The following is an 11,569-nucleotide window of genomic DNA, read 5'->3' on the forward strand; positions in this document are numbered from 1 at the left end:
CACGGTTTAAAAGATGGTCGTCTATGCCGTCTCAGTGGCCGTGTGCTCTTCCTCCTCGCCTCGAACCTCCTCTTCGCGGTTCATGATCTATTTTCCCGGCTTGATTCTATCCGAAGTCGGCACCTCTTGTAGTGTTGTCGATTTCAATGGGTTTCGGTTGGGAATTAGCCTTGTTCTTCATTCCATACTTGCTGGTGCAAGCGATGACTTTAGCAGCTCCAGTTTCAGTTCGTCGGTTCTCGACGGCTACGGACGTGTGATGGTTCTCGTGTCTTTGACTGTCACAGCTTGTGTCCGGTCTTCGTTCACATCCCAACACTACATGGGCTTACTTAAGTTTCTTGTGGTGGTGTGCGCGGCAATTGTGTGCAGGTTGGGCTCAGATTATGGAGTACAGAGGTTGCGGCATGTTTTCCTCGGATCGGCACCATGTACAGGTCGCATCCGAGCAAAATAAAAGCTCGGTTTGGTTGTTGAAGCTGTGTTAGGTCACTGTTGTTGTTGTTTGTTTTGTGGTCAGGTGATTTGACGCTATCGGCGGGCTCTTCTCTGGTGGACCATTATCTTTAAGAGCGGATTCATCGGGGAGGTCAAAATTATCGGGTTCCGACTCTCAGTTGAACTTGGTTCATCTTTTTGCGGCAAGTCGTTGGTGCGGATTAGATGATCACCGGAACTGCAGTTGTGGTAATGTGTTTGTCCGGCTTTTGCTTCTAAATTGAATCGTTGTTTAGGTTCTTTTCTTGTTTTCTGCTTCGTGTTATTCTCTGTAATTCTGTCGAAAACGAAAATTGATAATAATATCTTTACATTTTACTAATATATATATATATATATATATATATTAGGCATTTTAAAAGAGGCAAACGGAAAACGAATAAAAACAAGTTATCATGGAATGAATTCGTGAACGACCGCATCATTACTACCAACCCACGTATTTTAATGTAAGCCACACAAAAAGAACACTATCATTTTCAACTTTTCAACAACAACATTCCATGATATATCTCTGTATTAACCTCGGTTGACACTTCTTAATTTTACAGCGTTTAGGCCGTAAGGGCTAATTAGGTTTTTGACGTGATTAATCCTGAACATGCGGATGCCCCAGTCCCCCCATATGAAGTACATATTTCAGTTTTATGTTACAAATTGCAATATAATGGGATTGTATCATGTACGTCCTAAATATCATCATAGACTCGTCAACAAAGGATGCATTTTAATCTCATTTAACGAGATAAAGATTCCTTTAAAACAAAATAATTACGGTATAGTGTGCCTAAAAACTATATATCTGTACTTCCTTAATGGGATTCTATCGTGTACGACCTAAATATAATCATATACTGTGTCCACTGGAGCTTTTAAAATCGTTAACGGAAGAAGACTTAAAAGTCAGAAACATAAAAGACGAAATTTAAGTAATGCAATTCATATTAGTAATAGTCAAACAAATTCTTAATACGTCTCATTTCTGATTTTGATAGTTGATGAAAATTCTTGATTTATATTTCAAAATGTCATATTCAATATCTTGTATCCTTCACATGGTATTTAATATTTATTAGTGCTACAGAGAGAACAATACATAGGGACAAATAAAACAATAATACTAATTACATACAAAATGATCTTAGAGCCTTCAATTCTATTATTGTGTGGGAAATTAAAGCGAACTAGCAAAAACTTTTTGGCAAAAGATCATGAATGATTTCAGTTGATGAAAACTTTTCGTATTATATATTATAAACATATACTCCCTCTGTTTCATTATAAGTGTTATTTTAGATTTCGGCACACGGATTAAGAAAACAATTAATTTTATACATTTTCTATAAAAAAAACACTATTAACTATACACCTAACCATATTTCAACCAATAGAAAAATAAATTTTGCATAGAATTAATAAATTTTGCATTGGAAATTGAAAACGACACTTATTTTGTAACGAAATTTTTTTTTAAAACGAGACTTAATATGAAACGGAGAGAGTATCGCATTTATAAATGGCACGTTGTGTATAGTCTTCTCTTCGAACTTTTCTTTACTCCTCCACAGTCCCACAAATCCCGATAGGATTCCAATACCGACGTTGACCAGACTTTAAAACCAGCGATGAAAAGGAAATTAACTAAATGTTGACCAATAAAACAAGGAAAATTAAACGAAATTAACGGCTCAATCGTTTCTTTCTATAATTTTTTTTTTGTATCGAACATCTTTAATATCATTTTCTGTTACAAAATTACTCTCTATTTTATCGGTATCTGTATTTGTAACCTGTTCAATTTGGTTAATGTTTTAGTCTTTTTCTTTTTTGACAACGTTTCAGTCTATTTTTTTTAATTTCATGTTGATTGATGTTTAATGACTTTCAAAAAGAATACAAACGACAATTCTTAGCCTATCCCTAAAAGACTAAAAGTATTTGTATACCAACAAGTGATAATTGGTTCGAGAATAATACTTAGGTTAAAATATGCGCCTTGCGCGGAATAAACATTATATATATAAATTATTTTATGTATTAAATATTTTTACATATTATGAAATAATAAATATATATTAAATAATTAAAAGTCAGTAACTGTTAAATATATAATTAAATTGGTGCGAACATATAAATCAATTTTATTAATCCAAAAAATATTTTTTTTATATTTGATAGGATATGTTATTAAATTTAAATGATACTAACATAGATAATATATTTTAGTATATTTTAAATATTAATGTCTATTAAATAATGATTTTACTCATATAGATTTTTTGATCATTTGTATCTTTTATAGAAAAATATTTAAATTACTGATAACAAAATTTTCATTGTGGGATTAATAGTTTTAGTAATTTATAATTTAAAAAAAAAAGTTGTCAATGATCGTTCAAAACTTTTAACAAAAAAACTGTTCAAAGTAAATTTTGAAACTAAAATATTGTATTTTATATGGTTTATAGTTTAATTTAAAACGATATATATATATATATATATATATATATATATAATCTTAATAATTAATTAAATTAGACTTTTTACTTATATAATTTTTGTAATCATTTGTATTTTGTCATAACAAAAATTTTAAACCATGGATCATAAAATTTGAATGTGAGACTTTTAACAGTTTAAGTAATTTATAGCCGTTTGTAAAAATTCAAAAATATAGCATATACATAAAAATCTAAATTTTTATTATATGGTTATTGTGGTTGTTTAATTTATTTAATAGTTTAAAATTAAACAAATATGATAGAAGATACACTATTTTTTATCAAATCTTTATTATTCAAAATCAATAATTGCCATATATATACTTTAGCCATATTAGGCAATTTCGTAAATTTTATTTAAGGAAATAATAAAGTACATTAATGATGAATTTATTGTTAGTTTAATAAAATGCTTATTATATAATTAGATGGACCAACATATTTCTCTAATCATTCTAAGAATCATTCTAGTGATGACATGTGGCTATAAAAAAAAGTTGTAATGCTTCTCAAATAATATATAGGGGATTTGATTACAAAAGTATAGTAACCAAGAGGTCGTGACTTATAAGAGTTTTGAATAGTGATGAATACTCATAGTTTTAGACCAAAGAATGAAAGTCTCCTTAATCCTATTTTATTTGCCACTTCTCGCCACTTTTTTAAACGCGTTAAACGCAAAAACACTTCATACATTTCATATATTGCTAATTTCAAATTTGTATTCTAATATAAAATAATTGCAATTTGTTTTTAAACGAAATTAAAATATTGTCCGAAACATCTTTTCTCATCGGTTATAAATACACCGGACAAGTACGCACAAGACAAACACAACACGAGACACAAGAAGAATCTCAATCTCATTAACACAATGCGACGAACCTGTGTCTTCTCTGTCGTTTTCTTCCTCCTCTTCCTCTCTCTACCTCTCCCCTCCCTCTCCCAACCATCGCACTCCGTCTACAACTCATTCCTCAAATGCTTCTCCAAGAGAACGAAAACACCACAACCCCAAATCGCCAAAAACGTCTTCTCTCCGACCAACCCTTCTTACTCCTCCGTCCTCCGCGCTTACATCCGAAACGCGAGGTTCAACACCTCCTCCACTCCCAAACCGACCATCATCGTCACCCCTCGCTCGTATAGCCACGTCAGCGCCGCCGTCCTCTGCTCGAAGCCCTTAAACTTCGTCTTCAAGATCCGAAGCGGCGGGCACGACTACGACGGTCTCTCGTACATCTCCGACAAACCGTTTTTCGTCCTCGACATGTCGAACATCCGCGACGTCTCCGTCGACGTCGCCGATAACTCCGCCTGGATCTCCGCCGGAGCTACTCTCGGAGAAGTTTACTATAAAATCTGGGAGAAGAGTAGAGTCCATGGTTTCCCCGCCGGAGTTTGTCCGACGGTTGGTGTCGGCGGTCACTTAAGCGGCGGCGGGTACGGTAACATGTTGAGGAAGTTCGGTTTGTCGGTCGATCACTTGATCGACGCGAAGATCGTCGACGTGAAAGGTCGTGTTTTGGACAGGAAAGCGATGGGTGAGGATCTTTTCTGGGCGATCTCCGGCGGAGGAGGAGGGAGCTTCGGCGTCGTTTTGGGGTACAAGGTCAAGCTCGTTCCCGTGCCACCTGTCGTGACGGTGTTCCGAGTGGAGCAGTATATGGCCGGCGGAGCGGTGGACATGGTTCACAAGTGGCAGTTCGTTGGTCCGAAAACCGACAGGAACCTCTTCATGAGGATGCTGATTCAACCGGTTACGAGGAATAAGGTGAAGACGGTGAGAGCTACTGTGGTTGCTCTGTTCTTAGGTAAAGCAGACGACGTCGTTTCGCTCCTTAGTAAGGAGCTTCCTGAGTTGGCTTTGAAGAAGGAGAACTGTACGGAGATGACTTGGTTTCAGTCCGCATTATGGTGGGACAATCGCGTGAACGCTACTCAGACCGATCCTAAAGTGTTTCTCGATCGAAATCTTGACTCCTCTAGCTTCGGGAAGAGGAAGTCGGATTACGTAGCGACCGAGATTCCTAGAAATGGGATTGAGTCTCTGTTCAAGAAGATGATTGAATTAGGAAAGATCGGTCTTGTTTTCAATCCTTACGGCGGGAAGATGGCGGAGATTGCGGAGGACGCAACGCCGTTCCCTCACCGGAATATGCTTTTCAAGATTCAGTACTCTGTGAACTGGAAAGAGTCGTCTCCGGAGATAGAGAAGGGTTACTTGAACGAGGCTAAAGAGCTTCACAGTTTCATGACCAGGTTTGTGAGCAAGAGCCCTAGAAGTGCTTACTTGAACTACCGTGATGTCGATATCGGGGTGAACGATCACGGGAAGAATAGCTACAAGGAAGGAGAGGTTTATGGAAGAATGTATTTTGGAAAGAACTTTGATCGATTAGTCAAGATTAAGACCAAGGTTGATCCAGGGAACTTCTTTAGGAATGAACAGAGTATACCTACCTTGCCACGCAAGTCTTAAGAGATATTGTTTGTCATCTGTTATGAAAGATTGGTTTAACGTTAATAATGTAATGCTTTGGTGAAGCAATATAGAATGCATTGGTTTTGGATATTAATATATTGTATGGTTTCTCTGTGCCTATAGATTGAGAGAGAAGTAGTAATATGTCAAAATTGCTGGTGATGCAAACCAAATCTTAAACCGGTAGACTGTTAGAGTATGTTTATTGTAGGTCTCTTAGGTTGGGTCTCTTAGCGTAATATAAGATACGGATAAAAGTGCCAACATTTGGGGACGACGAAGTCACCATATTCATCTAGTGGCAAGGCTAGAATTGGCAAAATGGATAAAAGTTTACGGTTCTATTCAATCCAATCCAAATCACTAATTTTAATAGAAATAAAAATGAATTATTCGGTATAATAGATTGGATTAAAATGGACAATGAATTATCCATAATCAAACCAATAAAAATTTATAACCATTCTAAACTCAAAACAAATATATGAACAAAAAATTACCATACCAAATTTACAAACCAAGTTATATTTATTTTTCTCATATATCTAAATCAATTTTAATAAACAAAATCTAACTTAATTGTTTCTTATATATAAACACTATATTTGGTTGTTTTCATAAATCAAGTCTAACCATATTCTCTTGTCAAAACCGTAAATTTAAGTCTTTTCACAAAATCGTAAAATCAAAAAATTTCACCACCAAAATTATGAAATTATATTTTCTAATAAAACTGTAAAATCATGTTTTCTCGTCTGACCTACACCAAAATTGGTCAAAATCATGTAAGTGATTTATATTTTATATAGTGACCAATAGGACGCAATGCTTTTTTTTATCAAGTGAATACTGAATGAGTATATCATGTACAATGCTGTGTGGGTTTTTACTGAATGAGTATATCATGTACAATGCTGTGTGAAGAAACATATTAAAAATTATTAAACGGATGAGTTTCTGCTTTTTTGCGGAAAAATGTATTTTTTTCTTTAACAGAAAAGTGTGTTTTCGACGGAAACGGAAAGTGCGTTTTTGCGGTTTTTGCGGAAAATGCTTTGTTACGGTCTTGATGAAAAAATGAGTTTTTGCGTTTTTTACTGAAAGTGCATTTTCCGGCTATGACAGCGAGTATTCACTTGATAAAACAGAATGAGTGGGAGTACTAATTATAATGGCTATTTGAACCTTTTATTTTTACCACTTAAAGTTTTTATAATGTCTACATGATTTTAAGATAATTTGCTTTAATATCTTTAGTAATTAAGAAAAACCAAACTGTTAAGAAAAATAAATTGATTATTTTCTAAATATTAAACACATGGTAAAATAATGATATTATGTATTATTTTTTTGATAAAATATTATGTATTTTAAAAATAAAAAATAGCATTATGACATATAACACATATTCAATTTGCTTGAAGCCTCTAAATTATTTGAGATGGCGCTTGACTGGTGCCAAAGCGGGGGATGGCGGAGGAGCCACGGTAATGGCACGTGGTTCTCCTGACAAATAACCAGCCAGTAATGGCGTAATGGATAGAGAAGATATAGGAATGCTTTGATCGCCTCGCCATGTCATTGGTCGACCTTGACCCCGATAGCATACAACTCTGCGGAATCGGCGACATGTATTGTAAAATATTAAGATTGTTTTTCGAATTATCTAACAATGACATCTTTTAATGAGATGAACAGAGAGCATCAGTCCATTGAGAAGTTATATGAAGTTTGAGAATATTATGTATTGTGCTAGAAACGAAGCACACCATGACGTATTGTTAACCAGACTTTGATTTGTTAAGATCAAAATTTATGTACTTATTATGATAGTGAATTCTCTTCAAAATGTTCAATTATAATTTCAAAAACAAAAGTATTCAAAAATGTGAAGACATGATTAATGTGTGTGTGTGTACATGATTTGTAGTTCCTGAAAATATTTATAGATTTTACATTTCTGCATGGTTTAGGGGAAAAATTAGTTTCACAAAAATATAATTTTTATGAATTTATAAATTTTATGTCTTAATTTCCATTTGCTTTTTTTTGTTCATCATCTTTCATTTTCATCATATTTATTTTAATTTTTAGAATTTTCATATATTATTAGTTTTTAACGTACGAAAACATCAAAATACCATGTTAAGAACCATCATGTTTTATAATAGTAAATTTTAAATTTCAAAAAAATAAGTGTACTAAATTATTATTTTCTTAATTTATTGAAAATTGATGATAATAGAAAATGATGCGATACAATTTTTTTAATATATGTATGAACAATGAAAAAAAAATTATCTTTGGAGACGGAAAGAATATTTGGATTTATTACAAATTCGCAATGACTCCGACTGGTAATTTTTCTGGGAATAAAAAGAATGGATAGAAAAAGAATGTATATGAATAAAATAGCAAAAATGAAAATGAATGATTGTTCCTGCTCAAATTTCTCAAAAAATGATTTTGTTTTTTATTCTTCTGAAAAAAAGGGAATGGGAATGAATGAGAGGCAAAAAACATTTCTTGTGAATGGTGAGATGATATTAGGGCTGGGCAAATAAACCGAACCCGAAAATCCAAACCGAATCCAATCCGATAAAAATGAATCCGAACCGATCCGAACCCGACATAAATACCGAATGGATCTTGTTTTATGGTATTTCGGGCTTTGGGTATTATCCGAACCGAACCCGAAATTAAATGGATATCCGATAGAACCCGAAACATTCAAAATGCCAAAAAGAACTTGTACCTAATATGCAGCCAAAATAATCTAAGATATTATTAAACATCGACAATAACTATCTACTACACGAAGGTTGATGGTTGAAAGTGGCTGTTGAGGCTTGTAATTTTTAGATTTTGGTTTTATTTTCATTGAATATTTTTTTTCATTTCATGAGAACTTAATTTTTTCGTTTTATGATTTCATTTATTGGTTTTCTTTCTATCAATAACAACGTTTACCTTGCGTTTGACTTTAAATGATCATGTTTGATGTTTTTTCTTATTTTTGAATCGATTTTACTTATGTTTTGGTTATAAAATACGTACAAATCAAGTACTTTAAACCCGAAGAACCGATTTTACTTATATTTTGGTTACAAAATAGATATAAATCAAGTACTTTAAAACCAAAGAATCAGTTGGAACCCAAAACCCGAAAGTACACCGGGTTGTACCGGTTCTTCGAAGATTTACTAACCCCGATCCGAACCCGATAAAACCCGAACCGGTCCCAAACCGAACTTTTATATAATCCGAATAGGGCTGATTTTAATAAACCCGAAAAACCGAGACCCGATTGGACAAAACCGAAACCCGATTGGGACCCCGAATGCCCATGCCTAGATGATATGCATAAATAAGATCTAACTTTCCCTACGAAGAAATCAACACATATGAGATATTAACATAAGAAGACACAGAAAACAATCTAATTTGATAAGATTTCGCCAAATAAGTAATGCAAATCAATAACTAATAATTTTTAGTTTACTCCAAAGCTAACTATATTCAGAAAAAATAATATGATTTAAATAAGTTTTACTTTTAAAAAAAATCATTAAACAATGAGTCAAAAACAATCATCAAACAAGAATATCTTTCATTCATTTTTGACGCGAAATTACATATACAAATATGCAAAATTTTCTCTTTAAACCTGTTATTTTTGTCTCCAGTTTCCTGTGAAGTTCATAAAACCCAACAACCTTTGCTACAGAGTCACGGACACCAACTAATGCTACGACAAAAGACTAAACAGAAGTATAAAACTAATAACCCAAACAAAATAAAATTATAAAATGCGTAGTGGACTGTGGATAAACGATATATAAATAATAAATGGTACATAATAATTCAAAAATCTCTTCCTTTAAAATTATATATTATACCAAATAAAAAATTATAGCTAATCTTAAAATAATTACTGAAAAAGTTACAGACATCCTACTCTTGTCGCGCTGTTATAAAAGTACATAACAACACCGAGAAGAAGAACAAGCAAACGAATCATTTCAACAATGATTAAAACACAAACCTTTGTCTCTGTCCTTCTCTCCCTCTTCTTCTTATTCTCTCTCCCTTTCTCCTCACTCGCCGCACCTCCCTCTTCCTCCTCCGTCTACGAATCCTTCGTTCAATGCTTCTCCGACAAGACTAAATCCCCACAAGCCCAAATCGCCGAAAACGTCTTCTCTCCGACCAACCCTTCATACTCCTCCGTTCTCCGTGCTTACATCCGAAACGCGAGGTTCAACACTTCCTCCACTCCCAAACCGACGATCATCTTTACTCCTCGCTCGTATAGCCACGTCAGCGCCGCCGTCCTCTGCTCGAAGCCCTTAAACTTCGTCTTCAAGATCCGAAGCGGCGGGCACGACTACGACGGTCTCTCTTACGTCTCCGACAAACCGTTTTTCATCCTCGACATGTCGAATCTCCGCGACGTAACGGTTAACATAAGTGATCAGACGGCGTGGATCTCCGCCGGAGCGACTCTCGGCGAGGTTTACTACGGGATTTGGCGGGAAAGCAAAGTCCATGGGTTCCCCGCCGGAGTTTGTCCGACGGTTGGCGTCGGCGGTCACTTAAGCGGCGGCGGGTACGGTAACATGGTGAGGAAGTACGGTTTGTCGGTGGACTACGTCGAGGACGCGAAGATCGTCGACGTGAAAGGTCGTGTTTTGGATAGAAAAGCGATGGGTGAAGATCTTTTCTGGGCGATCTCCGGCGGAGGAGGAGGGAGCTTCGGCGTCGTTTTGGGGTACAAGGTCAAGCTCGTTCCCGTGCCGTCGACCGTTACGGTGTTCAGAGTGGAGCAGTATATGGACGCCGGAGCGGTGGACATGGTTCACAAATGGCAGTTCGTTGGTCCGAAAACCGACAGGAACCTCTTCATGAGGATGCTGATTCAACCTACTACGAGGAATAAGGTGAAGACGGTGAGAGCTTCCGTGGTTGCTCTGTTCTTAGGCAGAGCAGACGACGTCGTTTCGCTTCTTGCTAAGGACTTCCCTGAGCTGGGGCTCAAGAAGGAGGCTTGCAAAGAGATGACTTGGATTCAGTCTGCTATATGGTGGGACAATGATGAGAACGCTACTCAAACCGATCCCAAAGTGTTTCTTGATCGGGATCTTGATTCCGCTAGCTTCGGCAAGAGGAAGTCTGATTACGTTGCGACCGAGATTCCTAGAGATGGGATCGAGACTCTGTTCAAGAAGATGATCGAGCTGGGGAAGATAGGGCTTGTTTTCAATCCTTACGGCGGGAAAATGGCGGAGGTGGCCGAGGACGCAACGCCGTTCCCGCACCGGAATAAGCTTTTCAAGATTCAGTACTCTGTGAACTGGAAAGAGTCGTCTGCGGAGATAGAGAAGGGTTACTTGAACCAGGCTAAGGTGCTTTACAGTTTCATGACCGGGTTTGTGAGCAAGAACCCTAGGAATGCTTACTTGAACTACAGAGATGTTGACATCGGTGTGAATGATCACGGGGTGAATAGTTACAAGGAAGGAGAGGTGTATGGAAGGAAGTATTTTGGTAACAACTTTGATCGATTAGTCAAGATTAAGACCGCGGTTGATCCGGATAATTTCTTCAGAAATGAACAGAGTATACCTACCTTGCCAAGTAAGGCATAGTGGAAAAAGACTTACCTTTTGTTTTTATTATAAAAATTGAAAAGGTTTGGTTATTTACTACTAAACCAGTAATGTTTGGTGAAGGAGAATATAATAGTATGATTTGAAATATTGAATACATATGTGGAACTCTTTAACAAGATTCTTTTCATTAAGTTAGAAAAACTTAAAAAGGGGTTGGTATTGATGACAAAAACAAAAGTTCAAAACCGTTGATTGTTGAGTATAGCTATACCTGATTTTGAAAATTATGGCGAAAATTGTGGAATTTTGTGTTTGTTTTGAGTTGTTAAACCGTTTATGATTCTCGTGACTAAATCGATGAATGATAGTGTTGACTTGACTATAGACCAAATTGGGTTGCAACTGTTATATTTTAAAATAATTAATGCAGTAATCTTTGACAATTTGGAGATCAATGGTTTAGTATTGTTAAT

At 35.7% G+C, this 11,569-nt stretch overlaps 2 protein-coding genes across 2 annotated transcripts; both read left to right on the forward strand.

The window, feature by feature from the left end:
* Positions 1–3,769: 3,769 nt before the first annotated feature.
* On the forward strand, positions 3,770–5,602 carry LOC106421159 (berberine bridge enzyme-like 19). Its single transcript, XM_048762978.1, has one exon. It carries the CDS (start codon positions 3,874–3,876, stop codon positions 5,479–5,481), a length of 1,608 nt encoding a protein of 535 aa, XP_048618935.1. The 5' UTR covers positions 3,770–3,873; the 3' UTR covers positions 5,482–5,602.
* A 3,823-nt stretch (positions 5,603–9,425) lies between these two features.
* On the forward strand, positions 9,426–11,254 carry LOC106421029 (berberine bridge enzyme-like 21). Its single transcript, XM_013861874.3, has one exon. The coding sequence runs from the start codon at positions 9,513–9,515 to the stop codon at positions 11,130–11,132; it is 1,620 nt and encodes a 539-aa protein (XP_013717328.1). The 5' UTR covers positions 9,426–9,512; the 3' UTR covers positions 11,133–11,254.
* The last annotated feature ends 315 nt before the right edge of the window (positions 11,255–11,569 follow it).

Source organism: Brassica napus, chromosome C7, assembly GCF_020379485.1.
Source record: "Brassica napus cultivar Da-Ae chromosome C7, Da-Ae, whole genome shotgun sequence".
Classification (NCBI taxonomy): Eukaryota; Viridiplantae; Streptophyta; class Magnoliopsida; order Brassicales; family Brassicaceae; genus Brassica; species Brassica napus.